Here is an 18,190-nt window from a genome sequence, read left to right on the forward strand (position 1 = left end):
AAACACACTGAATGTGGAAAAAGGAGCAACTGAGAAGTAAAGACTGTGATAAGGAGCAAAGGAGGAAAGTTTGTGGAAGGATTTAGAATGACTACAGGAGATATTCTCTCTGGGCTCACAGGAAGAGTGCTTTTTTCCCCGCCATTAGACATGGCTGACAGCCTGCTGTGCGAGCCCGGAGGCTGTATGAGAGGTACTTCAATCGGACAGCACGGGTGGGAGTGGAACGTACAACTCACCAGGTGGACGCGGTACATGATGCTGATGCCAAGGGTCATGAAGGGCTTGGAGAAGTCAATGACCTTTTCACGCTCCGCTGTGATTGTGAGGCCTGCGACTGCCAGGTCGGCTTTCTAAAACACACATAAAGAGATGTAAGAACCAACATGGGCTGAGAGACAGACACGCAAAGACAAACTCTATGCTTTTTAAATTCATTTCATTAGGAAACGGAGCGTGCCGCGGCCTCAACTTTATCTAAATTCTGGGGCTAGTGGCCGGCGATCACCTTAGTATTTCTTCTGTTTTTCCTGTTGGTTAATGCTGACAAATTATAGTGTATTAGTGTATCTGATTATGTTTTTTTTTCTCTCTGTTTGAGAGAGATGGGTGTGGTGTCTGTTTGTGTAACCCTCCTGTCATGTGCACTGGCAAAATTTCCATTCGTTTTGTAAATTGTTTTGTAATTTGTAATTTCTGGCACAAATTACACAGCATGGCCCAAGCAGAGGTTCACCCCTTTGAGTCTGATCTGCTTGAGGTTTCTTCCTCAAATCATCAGAGGGAGTTTTTCTTACCACTGTCGCCTGTGTGCTTGCTCAGGGGGTTGACAAGGTTAGACCTTACTTGTGTGAAGCGCCTTGAGGCAACTTTGTTGTGATTTGGCACTATATAAATGAAAATAAATTGAAATTGAAACTCAACATGACTGCATGGAAGTAACGTAAGTTAATGACTTGACAAAGTTGGCGTTGATTAATTCCTTAATAATTCCCTTCATATCTCATAGCCTCATTGTGCACGCTGTCGGCGGTGAGGATAATCCAGTCTAAGCGTAGTGTGTTTGTGTGTGCATGTGGGGCCCCAGCCAAAGGGACATCATCAAGACAAGTCACTTGACAAAGCAGCGGCTGGTAAAACACGCACTAAGGAACAGACACACACACACATAGAACTGGTCGTCGAACACTGAACGCTGGATGGCTGCAATGACAATACAGGCCAGTAAAGTGCAGCTGGAAGGGATTTTTCATCTCCCCAAGGAGCAAAGAGTGAAAGCAGCAAACCATTGCTCTTTGTCCGCTGCAGGAAAAATAAGAGGATTGTGAAGACTGAAGATGAGAGTGAGAAGATGAGGGCTTTGCTGCAGCACTGCAGATGCCATGGAAAAAAAACCCCCACAACTTTCTTCGAGCTTAAAAAGAAAGGAGGGAAAGTACATATGGCATGTTAAACAACAGAAATAATAATAATACTAATATAAAAATCAACCTTGCACAGTTAAATTGCTGTCAAGATGATTTTGTAAAACAAAAAACTGAATGTAATTGTACTTCCTATCACTGACATAAAAAATATAACGCAGTGCTAAAACACACTCGGCTGTATGAGCATTGTCTTCTTTATAATTTGCAGGTGTTTATTTGGTATCCCAGTGCAAAGTATATACAGTGAGGCAAATACATATTTGAGCCACTGCCAATTTTGTCAAAATTTTCCTACCTACAAACAACCCCAAGAACACCGTCCCAAGCGTGAAGCATGGGGGTGGAAACATGATTTTTGAGGGTGCTTTTCTGCAAAGGGGACAGGACGACTGCACCGTATTGAAGGGAGGATGGATGGGGTCATGTATTGCGAGATTTTGGCAAATAACCTCCTTCCCTCAGTAAGAGCATTGAAGATGGGTCGCGGCTAGGTCTTCCAGCATGACAATGACCTGAAACACAGAGCCAGGGCAACTAAGTAGTGGCTCCATAAGAAGCATTTCAAGGTCCTGGAGTGGCCTGGCCAGTCTCCAGACCTGAACTCAATAGAAAATTGTTGGAGGGAGCTGAAACTTGAACCTGAAAGATCTGGAGATCTGTATGTAGGAGTGGAAAAAAATCCCTGCTGCAGTGTGTGAAAACTTGGTCAAGAACTACAGGAAACATCTGACCTCTGTAATTGCAAACAAAAATTTCTATAACAAATAAGTTCTGTTTTTCTATTGTATCAAATACTTATTTCATGCAATAAAACGAAAAGCCATTATTTAAAAATAATACATTTTCTGAATTTTATTTTTTAGATTCTGTCTCTCACAGTTGAAGTGGATCAAATACTTATGTGCCTCACTATATATATATATATATATATATATATATATATATATATATATATATATATATATATATATATATATATATATATATATATGTTCAATAAAGCCCCTCTAACAATCAATCAATCATAAACAATATTTACTTTTTTTTACCTTTTGACAATAGCGGAAGTTAGCTTTGAGTTAGCGGAAGTTAGCGTGCACGCTGATGTCTGTGAAATGTCATTTAAATCACTCCTGAGGTCTTATCATGTTACAAAAACAACATTTTCAATTTTAGAAGTGTTTATTTCTCACTAGCTTTTACATACTACATGACAAAGACATATTTACACACAAACAAAATGGAGTTTGCAGCTAGCTACCAGCCTGTGATGTCACCACGCTAATGTCCGCTAAATGCCTTGTAAATGACTTCAGAGGTGTTATTAGGTTCCAAAAACAGCGTTTTCAGATTTATAAGTGTTTATTTCTCACTAGCTTTTACAGAATATATGAGAAACATGTTATATAAACACATAAATGAAGCATTTTTAGAGAGATCTGCCACTGACGTCATGGTGTCACTCTACTCTGTCATGGTCACCTCCGCCACTCAAACAAAAAAATGGAACAGATTGAAACAGGATGTGAGTTTAAATCTCTTAAAATACCTCTTAAAATAGGTCAAGGTTAGGCATCTTTGAACTTGTCCAAGGTCTGTGTCCCAAGAATGTTCCCTGTGAATTTGAAGTCTCTGGCAGTTAAAGGACTGGATTTGTGCTGACCACAGACAGACGGACAGATGGACTGATGGATGCAAAGTCTTCGCAATACCTGACGGCCATATTTGATGGCCTCGGGTAATAAAATGCTCTTTGGAATGTTGGAGTCTCTGTGTGGGTGTGTTTGACTGACAGCTATATGGGTGGAGGAAGCTTTTTTTTGAGAGAGAGAGATTTTTTGTATACACTGAAGTGCTTTTGGCTGATCTGGACCAAATTTGGTGGAATGATTAAAGGTCAGCCAAGGACAAAGTGATTTGATTTAAACAACAATAACAACAACAACAGAAAATGGTTAAAAGTGAATGTCACAGGTCAATACCAAAATCTGGGCTTAATACTTACTTAGAACAGTTATTTCAATCAACTGGCTCAAGATCCACCACCACTATGAAGTCATATTACCTTTCTGTTGGTCACATGATCTCTTACCTTAGGTTAATTTGAAACGCCAACCTCAATGTCATAACTGTTTAGCTCAGTTTGTAGAGAACATGGATGAAATGCAGTTGAAAAGTTGTGCGTCAGCCTCAGATAAAGTGATTCAATTTTAGACAGAAATCAAATGTCAAGGCGACACAGAGCTTCACTTCTCATTTCATATATAGATTTCTTCATTTCAATCTTATTCTTATCAGCAGAAGAGACGAGAGCTGACATTTAGATAAAAACCAGGGAAAAAACCCCAGTAATTTTATTTCAGGTGTAACAAAATGCATTTGTACGAGGTCTATTAGAAAAGTATCCGACCTTATTATTTTTTTCAAAAACCATATGGATTTGAATCACGTGTGATTACATCAGACATGCTTGAACCCTCGTGGGCATGCAAGAGTTTTTTCACGCCTGTCGGTTACGTCATTCGCCTGTGGGCAGTCTTTGAGTGAGGAGTCGTCCACCCGCTCGTCGATTTTTTTTCATTGTTTAGGAATGGCTCAGAGACTGTTGCTTTGTTTGATAAAAATTTTTTCAAAACTGTAAGGCACAACTGAGTGGACACCATTCAATAAATTCAGCTGGTTTTCGGTAAAAATTTTTAACGGCTGATGAGAGATTTTGGTCTGGTAGTGTCGCTTTAAGGACGGTCCACGGCGCCTGACGGCGATCTGCGCTTCGAGGCGGCAGCGTCTCGCCGTTTCAAGTTGAAAACTTCCACATTTCAGGCTCTGTTGACGCAGTAAGTCGTCAGAGAACAGAGAACTTTCAGAAGAAGTCGGCATGAGGAGTTTATTCGGACATTCCATTGTTAACGGTCATTTTGTAATGAAAGAACGTGCGGGCGGAGTCGCATGTCGGGCTGGACCCGACCGCGGGGGGTCGCGGCAGGAAAAACACCTCCGTTGGAAATCTTAACGGGCAAGTTGGAACATGCCCAAGCTGTTAAACAATTTCTCAGTTACTCACTTGTTGAAAGCCATTAAAAGCCGCCTGAATTCTACAAATGGTTTTCAACACGGAGGTGTTTTTCCTGTCGCGGCGCACACAGATTTGCCGAGTCGTCACGGAAACGACTCGGCGAATTTGCGCGTACGTCTTTCATTAAAAAAATGTCCTTAAACAGTGGAATGTCCGCATAAATTCCTCATGCCGGCCTCTTCTGAATCTTCTCTGTTCTCTCACGACGTCCTGGGTGAATTAAGCCTTAAATTAGGATGTTTTCAGCTCGAAACAGGCCGACGACAGCGCCTGGAAGCGCTGCAGGACGTCCCGGTCCGTGGGAAGTCCTTACACCGACAGAAACACCCCATAATCTCTCATCAGCCGTTAAACTTTTCACAGAAAACCAGCTTAATTTCTCGAATAGTGTCCACTCGGATATTCCTCACAGGTCCAGAAAATTTTTTTGATAAAGCAACGCGCGCCGTCTCGAGCAGCGTGTGAAACAAAGGAATTCAGCCGAGAGGGCGGGACCACATCTCACTCAAGGCCTGCCCACAGGGAAATGACGTCACCGACACGCGTGAAAAAACTCACGCATGCGCACGAGGGTTCAAGCATGATTGGTGTAATCGCATGTCATTCAAATCCATATAGTTAAAAAAAAATAAAAGGGTCGGTTTATTATCTAAGAGACCTCGTATTTAGTATCAGAAGTCATGTAGAGTTTTCAGTTAATAAATGATGTGCACTTTCTTTCTGTAACTATTTGAACATTTAGAACACACACAAGTATGAGACAGCTGAGCTGCACTTAGAGCTCCAGGTTTGTGCATTTCTTCCTCTCCCTCGGCCCCCCGAGACTTTGACACTCCCTCAAACATCAGGCCGCAGCCACTGCTTTAGCTTTTCCTCCATCAATTTAATGTCTGATCACTTGACACCACCACTACAGTACACACTAGCAAAATCTCAACTATTAAAAAAACAGCAACTAGTAACCCTTTTAAAAAATGAACACATAAAAGCTTCTGAAATATTTATAGGGGAACAGAATATTAATATTGATTACTCACTTGCGGTACATTTGGAGAAATGCTATTATGGTGGCTGTTCACTCCTCCTCTTGTATTTAATTAAATCATGTTAACAGGAAAAAATAAAGCATAGCCTGGAGGATTTGATGTTGGACATTAAAATTGGACAGAGGCTGCTGCATTGTGGGTTCATCTCGCAAACACCAAAGTGACCACCACTCAAGCCTAGAGCAAATGCATCTGCTCCCTTTAGTTTGCAAAGGTGGAAAATTCTGCAAATCAAATAACCCCCACATTTTGTTTTGGCATACATACAAATATTTAGGCTGGGACCATGTTTAAATAAACAAACAAACAAGCAAATAAATAACTGATAAAACAGGAAAATACTAGGAATCACAGCACAAAAAATACACCTGTCAGACACACAATGTTTTAGCTACTGTTGTAGTTGATTTCATTTGCAGAGAAAAGAGCAGAATACATTAAACCATCGCAGAATGAATGGACATGTGTTTCAGATCATGTATGCATACGTAAGTGCAGATGGGGATGCTGTTTTGCTAAAATACAAATTACATGGGAATCAATAGGAGAGAATATCTATATTATAATGGCCAAGTGGCCTCTGTGTGCGTGCATGCGTGTGTGCACGCATGTGTATGGCTTTGATCATGTTGAAACAGGGGGAGTTGTCATTTGCCGTTTGGTATGCTTATATATTTTTGTTCAAGGATCACACTCATCTTCAACCGCTTAGTCCAATTAAGGGTCACGGGGAGCTGTAGCCTATCCCAGCAGTCATAGAGCGTGAGGCGTGGTACACCCAGGACAGGACGCCAGGCTGTCTGGTCAAGGATGAACACTGCAAAAATGAAAAATTGATAGGACTAATATATTGGAAGAAATAAGCCATTTTATCTAACCAGTAGACAATGGACGTTGTGCTGCAATGCACCATGGGAGTTCGGGGTTTTAAATGTTGTTACGGTGGTTCATGTTAGTTTAACAGTGCTGTTAGTGTTATTGATTTATTGTGTTTTTGTAGTTCATTTGGTTTAGTCAGTTTAGTTAAGTGTCATATTGCCGTTACCATGACTGAAAAGTGTACTGCATTTGATGTCTTCTGCCACCATCTCTGTTTCTGCATGTCTAAAAATAGAGGCATCTGCTTGCGGCAGAATGCGGAAAGACAAAAAGCTCTCTGTGCATGCATGCATGTGTTCAACTTTGATCACGGAGAAACTGGGGAAAACTGACATTTTCCGTTTGGCATAGTAGAGAAGCTTGAATCTTCGACTGGACTGGGTTGCTTGACACGAGGACGTTCACTTCAAATTGCAGAAGCTTCCTCAGCTAAAATTCTTGCTCTGGTAGTCCGTTTGGCATGCTTATAGATTTTGGGTCAAGGATGAACACTGCCAAAACGGTACATTGATAGGACTAATATGTTTGGAGGAGCTACGGATATTAGCTAACAACACTAAACAATGGACATTGCTGACTACATTCTGGACTCACGCGCCATTCCAGGGGGTGGCAAATCATTGTTATGTTAAAGTGTGAGTGCAAATAGAAGTAGTAATAATAATGTAGTAATAACAAAATCAATAATAGTAGTAATAATAATAATAATAACAATGTGTGTATATGATAACAATAACCTAGAAAATTTATAAATACATTAAAACAGCAAATCAATATAAAAAATTACGTAATGAACAGGATGTCAGGTTTAACCCCTTTTTACCTGCACATACAAAAAATGACTCAAAGGAAACAGACAGAGAAATTTCTTTTTGTGGCTTTGCGCAAAGGGGAAGAGCTCAACAGAACCTGCTGTGCAGCTTATTCCGAAGAGGTCCTCAACTTTGCAGCCTTTTATTGAGACACAAACATGGGTGGGTACAGGGTGAATCATTCATTTACATACACGTGATCGTATGATGCACTTTGCAAGCAGACAGACACAAGACACTTCAAGGCTGTGGAACATTCTGCTCCTCTGACTAATCAGTTTCTGCTGGCACAGGGACATGCAGTCCTTGATCAAGCCTCTGTCTGCAACCTTGACGGTCTTGGAATGTTTAAGTAACTATTCTTAGGGTTCATCTCAGGTTGTGGTAATGAGAGAATTATGGTCAAAAGGAAAATATAAAAGACCAGATGTAATAAATAATAATAATAATAACATGTTTGTACATTACATTTTATCTAACACAGGAAATAAAAGGGTTGAAATCATCTTATAAAAACTGTTGAGATCTAACATTCTAAAAACCAGTGGTGGGCACAGTTCAGATAATTTGATAATTATCGAAGATAATGTTTTCATTATCGGATAATCTTTTCAAATAACTTTGAAAACCATTATCCTACTAATTATCTTCAGATAAATTTTTGTCCAATAATTTTTAGACCGTTAATGTGGTAAACAAAGCTGAACAGCAACAAACTCTTATAAAATTTAAAATCAGTTGAGCACCTACCTGTTAAATGTTTTGTAGCAAATGTGCAGTTCTACCCTCTGCAAAAAGAGGAGAGCTGCTTCTAGAAGAAATTGCTCTATCCTCTGCAAGCAAAGGAGAACTGGTGATAAAAAACAAACAAACAAAACTCATTTGTCTTAACCCCATACTGATACGACAGCAATATCACCCAAGTCATCCAGAGGCACACATTTTTAACTTATGGTTCAAATTTTAACCAAACTAATTTCAGACAAGTTATTTAAATTAACGTCATGTCTGAAGTTTTATAAAGTGAAAATGTCAGATATATGTTTTAGCTTTAAAGTAATGCGCCAATTTTTAAGGTTTTAGTGTGGATATGCTATGTCCAGGTGCATTATGGGTATAGGATAATCTCAGTACGTTCACAACATGAAAAATGCATTTGAGACATTATGATCAGGCTCCACAGACAACAGCATTAAACTCTAGTGTCTAAAACTCTTGTGAATATATTCTCTGAGTTTATAGATGTTATTGTGTTTGCGTTTATTAAATTCCACGCATCTTAAACGTAGCAGAGTAACAGCAGATACAGATTATCTGGAATTTTGTTTTGGCAAGTCTTTACTGCCATCTACTGGCCAGTAATGTTCATGGCAGTATTCAAACTGAAGCTGGGCTGATATTTCAATCACTGTATTCGGTTCCAGCTCAAAGTGTACCACAGAATGTTGTGTGTTGGGGCGTGTGGCTGGACATTTTGGTGTTCTTTTCTTTTCTTTGCTCTCCAGGTGGCATGAGAACTGATTTGTCTGTGGAGAAGGTGCTGGCTGAAGAATCCTTCACCCTCATCAACATCATATGCAGCACCTGTGAATGGTGCTCACATGCAACCTTAAAGACTTTCAGCTGAAGCAGATAATTGGATGGCGTTCTGCATTTAAGTCATGTGTGATTCAAGCAGAACTGCCGGGAACTCGACCTTGTGATGTTCGTTTGTGAGACGCTGAGGACCGCGCCTGGGTTTGACACATCGAGCCCGTGAAGCAAGGAAGGGTGAGGGACACATGCTGTCAGCACACATCAAAGGTGATTAAGTGTTTGACTAATTGTTGATAGTAACTTGGTATTTTGTTACGCAGTATACTTGAATTGTGATGAGGATTGTGCAGCTCGCTTCTCACTGCTGGTGGCATGCGGACAAGTGGTCCTCCACCTGTTGTGAGAAGCTGCTCATTTGCATAAAGCTTAAAATACAGACCTGCATGTGTTGCTGATAGTGTGTGTCTTTTGAAGGATATTAGTTGTAACTTCTAACTTACCTCACCTCTTCTATGCTTCACAGAGAGTCGGTTTGTCGTGTCCACCTGGGGGGTGTTTGGCGGTGGTAGTGGGTCCAGGAGCGCCGGGCTTCGATCCTTTTGGGCGCTGGAGAGCGTGCCAGCCTTCACTCCACCAGAAGGACGCTATTTCTGTTTTTACACTTTTTATGCACCAGCGGGTGAAATAAATATATTGTTTTTGGAACCGCTTTTCTGGTTATTTGTAGCGCTGGGTTCCGTCTGACGCAGGTCCGCTCCTCAACCCGCGTCGACACATAACACAGAACTGCACGGTGTAAAAGTTCAGAGCGCATGATTTATTTTCTCACACACATTGTATGTTCAAAAAATCACACATCGGACTCATGTTTCCAGAAGCAAAACATAAACAGAAGCTTTTTTTCAAACTTAATTTACAAAAACTCTCGATGGGAGACATCAAAGTTTAAAAAACAAAACAAGGCACAGGCACAGTACGAGAGGTGGTCGTGAGATGTTAAATGCAGCTCGTTACTCCATGTATACTAAATGATGCAGGACGCGTGATTAACCTGAAACTCAGTGCGATCCAAAAAATTCTTGCACCAGTGAAAAATTGACTGAAAAAGTGCCCAAACTCGCACTGGCACCAGTAGATGATGGCAGTGTTCTATTTATTTTGACACTGGTTATATCAGATGGTTATCTAATTATAACTTGGCTTTTTTTTGGAAAATGGCTTTTTTTTTTTACAAATAAAAATGGTATATTTTACAAAAGCACATTTATCTGTAAACACCAACACATGACACACCTCACATTAACGTGTTGGTTGGTCTGTGGTCGCCTTTGATGCTTTCCGAAGCCTGTGGATCCCCAGGGGCAACAGGTTAGTAGAAATATAGCTTCCTTAGATAGGTGGCAAAAAATACATATTACAGAATATTTTAAATGTTTATCTGTAGTTGATTAAAAAAAAGACTGCACTGCGGAACTGCTGCTTGCCTTTTTTCACCACATGGGCAGCAGTTCATACACTACCAGAAAATACAATATAGAAGAAGCCCAGAAGAAACTGCTTGGCATTTTCAGCCTGTTAGCGTAGCTTCTTGTTTAAATTTGCAGAAACTTGCGTTTCTTAATGTTTAATGTCGACATCAAACTCCTCCTCTATTATTGTTATTTTGTCACACTTCAGGTCAGTTGTGCAGCTGAGACAACATGTTATGAGGCACGGGTGCATGAAAAGGCATGTGCATAGACCGTTTCATGGATACCGCCATATTAGATTTAGTGCGGTGCATGCTGGGACCATATGGGACAAACAAAGCATCCCAATTGAGATGTTGGCCTACTCGACCGTGTTGTAGACATTGTGATCCTCAGGTGTGATCTCGTAATTAAGTCATGAAACCCTGCTGAATCTAATCATCGACATGTATGATCTGATAGACCACACAACGGTCATTGTAGCAGCACTTTTAAATTTGCCCCCACCAACAGTAACTATTTCTGCATGGTGAACTGTTCTGCTATTTGTGATTTCAGTCATATAATGTATACCATAAATATGCCAGCACCAAGCTTAGACTGGATCACCACAGCATTTGATGTTTAAACTAATTGCAGCTGTTGTAATCTTGACTTTTAGCTTTAGAAATATTTTATCAAAAAAGTTATTTTGCTCTTTATTACTCTGTAAAATTCAAATTTTTATTATTGTAATGAAATACGAGGTCTGTTAGAAAAGTATCCGACCTTTTTATTTTTTTCAAAAACCATATGGATTTGAATCACGTGTGATTGCATCAGCCAAGCTTGAACCTTCGTGCACATGAGTGAGTTTTTTCATGCCTGTTGGTTGCGTCATTCGCCTGTGAGCAGGCTTTGTGTGAGCAGTGGTCCACCACGCGGAATTCCTCCGCACGTCTGTCTCTATGTGCAGAAAACGTGCTGATGTCCACGTTTTCCGCAATTCCTGTGCTAGTCAGAGGACGTCCCAGATAAAACACAGCATCCAGTTTGGAAATTAATGGCACATTCCACTGTTACAGTTTTTGTCATGGAAAGAGGAGCAAAGGAATTCCGCGCTTTGCAGCGGTGCCGCATGGCGCAAAGCAACGCCGTGATGAAGCCTCACAGGACATGTTCTGGCATGTCCAGGCTCATCCACAATTTCTCGGTTAGTCACACGACTGAAAACCCACCGACAGCCGTCTGAAAGTCATCTCAAAGCCGTCCTGTGAGACCAACAACGGAGGTGGTTTTATGCTGCGCCATGAACGGCTCTGTGGCGCATCCGTCCGCTTTTCTTTCCATGAAAAAAACTCCTGTAACAGTGGAATGTGCCGAAAAAGTGCTGATGTCCACGTCTCCTGTCATTTTTGTGTAAGTTAGACGACGTCCGGATCAACAAAGCCTTCACGTTGGAAATGATCTGGTTGTTTCGGCGGGGTTTGAGCCTGTCGATCGGCGCTCGGAGCGCGGTGCACTCTCAGACGCTGTGGGCGGTCTTTAAACCAGCTGGAGCACTCCTTAATCTGTGTAATCCCCATAAAATCGTCCCTGAAAGCCATTTGAATTTTCCGAATGATGTCCACCTGGAGGTCTCTCACAGTTTCTGGAAAAAATTGATGCAGCAAAGCTCCAAATCGTTCAGACATTTATTCAAGATTCAAGATTCAAGAGAATTTTATTGTCATATGCACATAGGAACATGTTCCCTGCACAATGAAATGTGTCTACTGCATTTAACCCATCCTAATTGCCAGTTAGGAGCAGAAGTCGCCTTTAGGTACCCGGGGACCAGCTCCAGATGTACATCCCTGCCTTGGTCAACAGCAGGGCTGAGCAAACCATGACCGGCCTCATGACAACAGACAACACACACGTAACACATAACACACATAAGCCGGCCCGGTACATGAACACATATAAAAGCACACACAAGGTAAATTTGGGAGACAAAAGCCTTCATAGCTGCTGCGTTGCACCACACAGCAGCGATGAAGGAAAAAAAAAACATTCAGCACAATAAACAATGATCACACAACAACAACAAGACGAGAGACGACGACCGAGATTTGGATGAGTCCAGTTATCACACAGAACACTCTGGAGGCAGCCTTAGGCGCCATCAACGGCCTTGTCCGTCCATCCTGGAGGGAGGAGGGGCCCAGCCCTGAACAGTCCACTGTCCACAGTCAACGTCAGAGCTGGAGAAGCTGAGGGCGGGGGAGAGACCAGGGAGTGAGGCATGAGTTTTGTTCTTCTTCAGGATGTTTTTATCACAGCGGCCTTGAAGTGCAGCTGTGTTTGGAGAGCCGAATAGATATCCAGATTAGCAGACGCCTGAAAGATTCCACAATCTGAAACAGAGTGGCTTTCAGTACATCTGAATAGAGGAGAGGAGATGTGGTCAATACTGACGATCAAAGCAGTTTTCCAGTGCAGCCATTCTCCCAGATATGGTTTCCAACGTGCGGTTAACACCCGCCGACTGAGCTGACACTGCCCTTCCAATCGAATCAATCATGTGGGGCAGCCTGGACGGACCAATTATTGCCGCTTCCACCTTCTTAATTTTCTGGTAAACCAGCGCTATGCCCGCTCCACACAGCAGAAACCCGGTCACCATCATGCCAAATATATAAACATCTTCGACGTCCTCCACAGACAGTGTGTACAGGCACATGACCTCCCATTTCCTCCAACTGTCCATCACGTAACCCATCACATGTGTCCCGGCAGGACAGGTTGGGTCCTCCGCTCCCGAGTGTCTTGTAGAAAAAATAGTGTCAATTATGTTCAGAGACCACTTGATCATATCCATTTTTGCTGTTTCCAGAAGAGCAAAGCTGGCAGCCTCACAGACAACACGCCACAGAAGCAGGAAAGATAAGGAGGGAGGGAGAGAAGAAAAATGCGACCGTCTCGGCCGAGAGCAAGAAGACAAAAAAAAATTTGCAATAAAAATCCGACAAGAGGGGTGGACCACTGCTTACACAAAGCCTGCTCACAGGCGAATGACACAACCGACAGGCATGAAAAAACTCACACATGCGCACGAAGGTTCAAGCTTGGCTGATGCGTGATTCAAATCCATATGGTTTTTGAAAACAATAAAAAGGTCGGATAATTTTCTAACAGACCTCGTATACAAGTATAAACAACTTGCAGTTGGACAACATCATTAAGTGAACTCTATCATTCTCAGTGTTGCTAAATATTATATGATGTGTACACATTATATTGATTCATAAGCTTTATTCCTAAAGGATTCATCTTTTAAGCTGTAATTATTATGATATTGATCTGAAGAAAGTTAGAACTTGAAGCATGCAATAAAGAAAGCTGCTTTTATTTTGTTATAAAATGTAATTTTTAAACTCACAATTTTCGTTCACCCCACAATCAAGTTCTAAGTAACCTCTGCTGCATTTGTCTCATGTGTACTGTGATGCCTGCCAAGGCTGCTGCTGCCGCTCCTTCCCCTTGCTTTCCCGTTGCTCAGCAAGGCCTTGGTTCCTCTCCTGCTCAGCCTTCTGTGCATCTGTTCTGACAGCAAGGTTCCGGGCTGCACAGTCCTCTGCACCCTGCTCCCACGTGGTGACAATGATGCTGCACGTTTTTTATTCTTCTTGCAGACATCCTTGAAGCGCAGGCACGGTTATCCAGCCAAACGAGTGCCCTCTGCCAGATCACTGTACAGTAGATCTTTGGGAATGCGGCCTGGATCCATTCTCCTAATATGGCAAAGGCAATGGAGGTACCTTTTAGCTGTAGGCTTCTAGATTAAGAGAGATGCCTGGGAATAGCTTATGGAGTCATGATGTGTTTGGCCTTCCCAAATACCTTCCTGATGCTTCCTGTTTTATTATATGGCTGCAGAGACTTGAAAGTTACCATGTGACTGAAGGCGATCACTGGATATCTTTGGGACCATGTCTCTTCAGAGGAGCCTTCAGTTCTGCTTGAATGACTGTGTCAAATCAGCGGTTAGTTCGAGAAACTCAAATGAGGAGTCTTATTTGCCAGGATAGTGCAGTGAATAAGAGAATATTTAGAGGGGAAACCTGCAAATGGTGATAAAAGCATCAAATTCGGCAGAAATATTCCTCAGATTGGCCACTTGAATTTTCAATCGGTGGTCAGGTAGGGGTCAATTGAAGAATTACACCGAGGTCAAAATTAAAAGATGCTCCAATCATATTGAAAAATATTCCACATTATTTGACTGATCATAAAGATTCTAAAAAGGTATAGTTTGGACTATCTGTGACTGAATTCTATGGAGTTACGGGATAAAAACAGCAAGAATGGTGACAAAGGTCAGTTTCATTTTGTACAGGGGTCAAAACTTAAAGTTGCTCCAATTTTGGTAAAAAGTGATGCAAATTACTAGTTAGCATGGTTTTATAAAGGAATAGTTTGGACCATGTACAGTAGTGTTCAGAATAATAGTAGTGCTATGTAACTAAAAAGATTAATCCAGTTTTTGAGTATATTTCTTATTGTTACATGGGAAACAAGGTACCAGTAGATTCAGTAGATTCTCACAAATCCAACAAGACCAAGCATTCATGATATGCACACTCTTAAGGCTATGAAATTGGACGATTAGTAAAAAAAAAGTAGAAAAGTGGTGTTCACAATAATAGTAGCATCTGCTGTTGACGCTACAAACTCAAAACTATTATGTTCAAACTGCTTTTTTTTTTAGCAATCCTGTGAATCACTAAACTAGTATTTAGTTGTATAACCACAGTTTTTCATGATTTCTTCACATCTGCAAGGCATTAAGTTTGTTGGTTTGGAACTAAGATTTTGCATGTTTATTAGTGTGCTTGGGGTCATTGTCTTGTTGAAACACCCATTTCAAGGGCATGTCCTCTTCAGCATAAGGCAACATGACCTCTTCAAGTATTCTGACATATCCAAACTGACCCATGATACCTGGTATGCGATATATAGGCCCAACACCATAGTAGGAGAAACATGCCCATATCATGATGCTTGCACCACCACGCTTCACTGTCTTCACTGTGAACTGTGGCTTGAATTCAGAGTTTGGGGGTCATCTCACAAACTGTCTGCGGCCCTTGGACCCAAAAAGAACAATTTTACTCTCATCAGTCCACAAAATATTCCTCCATTTCTCTTTAGGCCAGTTGATGTGTTCTTTGGCATATTGTAACCTCTTCTGCACATGTCTTTTATTTAACAGAGGGACTTTGCAGGGGATTCTTGCAAATAAATTAGCTTCACACAGGTGTCTTCTAACTGTCACAGCACTTACAGGTAACTCCACACTGTCTTTGATCATCCTGGAGCTGATCAGTGGGTGAGCCTTTGTCATTCTGGTTATTCTTCTATCCATTTTGATGGTTGTTTTCCATTTTCTTCCACGCGTCTCTGGTTTTTTTGTCCATTTTAAAGCACTGGAGATTATTGTAGCCTATAATTTTTTGCACCTGCGTATATGTTTTCCCCTCTCCAATCAACTTTTTAATCAAACTACGCTGTTCTTCTGAACAATGTCTTGAACGTCCCATTTTCCTCAGGCTTTCAAAGAGAAAAGCATGTTCAACAGGTGCTGGCTTCATCCTTAAATAGGGGACACCTGATTCACACCTGTTTGTTCCACAAAATTGCCAAACCCACTGACTGAATGCCACACTACTATTATTGTGAACACCCCCTTTTCTACTTTTATTTTTTACTAATAGCCCAATTTCATAGCCTTAAGAGTGTGCATATCATGGATTTGTGAGAATCTACTGAATCTACTGGTACCTTGTTTCCCATGTAACAATAAGAAATATACTCAAAACCTGGATTAATCTTTTTAGTCACATAGCACTACTATTATTCTGAACACTACTTTATCATCCTTACTTATCATGTTACGGGGTAACATATGTCACATGTCATAGAATCCAATAGACAAAGAACTTGTTTGACCTTTACTTTGGAGACCAAGCATTCAGCACTGTCAACACTATTCCATTTATCAATCCTATTAGCTCAACCAATAATTTGCATCACTTTTTACCAAAATTAGAGCAACTTTAACTTTTGACCCCTGTACAAAATGACACTGACCTTTGTCACCATTCTTGCTGTTTTTATCCCGTAACACAGATAGTCCAAACTATACCTTTTTGGAATCTTTATGATCAGGCAAATAATGTGGAATATTTTTCAATATGATTGGAGCATCATTAATTTTGACCTCTGTGTAATTCTTTAATTGACCCCTACCTGACCACCGATTGAAAAGTCAAGTGGCCAATCTTTTTTTTCAAAAGAGGGGTGTCTAAGGAGTATTTCTGCCAAATTTAAATGGTAATGGTAAATGGACTGCATTTATATAGCGCTTTTCCATCTGCATCAGGCGCTCCAAGCGCTTCACAATAATACCTCATATTCACCCCGATTTTGGCTGTATGGCGTGTTTTCTCTGTGTATGATCCAGCACATATGCCTTAGTGTTGAGGAGCAACAGGAGAAGGCCAACAGGATATCCACATTTCACCTGGCTGTGGCATGTACGCTTACTCTCCACAGGTGCGTGTTGCTGGATGACTACCATCCAGGACCTGGAATGTGTTGATACATGGCAACCAGGGGCGGTCCTGGAGGCAGGCCAACCGGGCAGCTGCCCGGGGCGGCATCGCAGGGGGGGCAGCATGACCGTGCGGAAAAAAAAAAAAAAACGGTCAAAAAAAAAAAATGGGGTGGTGGGGGGGTTGTCTTGACGGGGGGTTCGTGGTTAAGTTACGGCAGAGCTTACTGGCTTCCTCATGCCCTATAACTGCTGGGACAGACTCCAGTAGTGTGCCTTTATTGAGACAGTGGCGTCAACTTAGAACATGGTGCCATTTTGGTTCCAACTGTGCTGAACTACTGAATGAACCTTTAATTTTTTCAACATATTTTTAAAATCATTTAACCACATAAAGCAACACATCCATGTACAGGTGCTAACAAAATAAATCTAAAAATAGTAAAGCTAGCAAATTTACATAAATTTACAATGATTTTTTCATTAATTTAAAGCCTGATTTATGCAGCTGCACAGCTGTAACTCCATGTCATGCAATAACATGCGCACAATTTTAAAGTTCTCCGTCTCTGGATTATGCTTTATTCTGGACTAATTTGACCCTCAGCAAGCTTTTCTTTCTACAATCATCACCTCCAAATCAAAGGTAAGCTGAACAATTTCCTCTTTTATCGACTTTGTGCTGTAAATGTGCAGACTTTTCTGATCCATTTATCAGCGTGCACACTGCAAAAACTATTATACTATGATGGCAGACGAAGGATTGAAAGCAGAAAATGTGTGTCTGATTTAACAGGTGCACTTCAGGCTTCAGGTCCCAGTCTGAACATGGTTTGAAAAAATAAACGGTCAGACTTTTAATCACAGAAATGACTCCGGTCCCACATGCGAGGGGTTTAATGGAAATACACTGCGAATGGATGTGAGCGAAAAATCCGTTGTACAAAATCTGTTATATATAGTGTTTATTACATGGAAAACAATACAAAAACTTTGCAACTTTTTTGTCTGGTGACTGCGAAAATCTGGTTTATACAATGATGTTTTAAGTGAGTTTTACTGTACATGGGACTGAACAATAAATTTACCTCTCAAAGCTCTGATGATGAAGTCGGCTTCCATCCCACAAGGCTGACTTTATTTTCCCAAATTTTTCTAATGTTTGGATCTGAAGGGAATCTGTACATGTTGAAGCCCTTGTTATGTCTATTTGTGCCTCCAAATGCACAGGAACCTGGCATTTACAGCAAATTAATAAATGAAATAGCTGGATTTACATGCAGACAGATTAGCAGTGAATGCTATTTTGAACCCAAGATGACACCATGAGTCATGTGACCGATTTTTTTCAACTTATCATGTTGCCAC

General features: G+C 41.1%; 1 protein-coding gene across 1 annotated transcript in view; it reads right to left on the reverse strand.

The window, feature by feature from the left end:
* The window catches only part of grik4 (glutamate receptor, ionotropic, kainate 4), a 1,339,327-nt gene that overhangs the window by 121,408 nt on the left and 1,199,729 nt on the right, over positions 1–18,190 (reverse strand). Inside the window, exon 13 of the mRNA XM_034169301.1 lies at positions 240–353. Coding sequence (XP_034025192.1) covers positions 240–353 — 114 coding nt within the window. The remainder of the gene's footprint in view (positions 1–239; positions 354–18,190) is intronic.

Source organism: Thalassophryne amazonica, chromosome 4 (genome assembly GCF_902500255.1).
Source record: "Thalassophryne amazonica chromosome 4, fThaAma1.1, whole genome shotgun sequence".
NCBI classification, from domain to species: Eukaryota; Metazoa; Chordata; class Actinopteri; order Batrachoidiformes; family Batrachoididae; genus Thalassophryne; species Thalassophryne amazonica.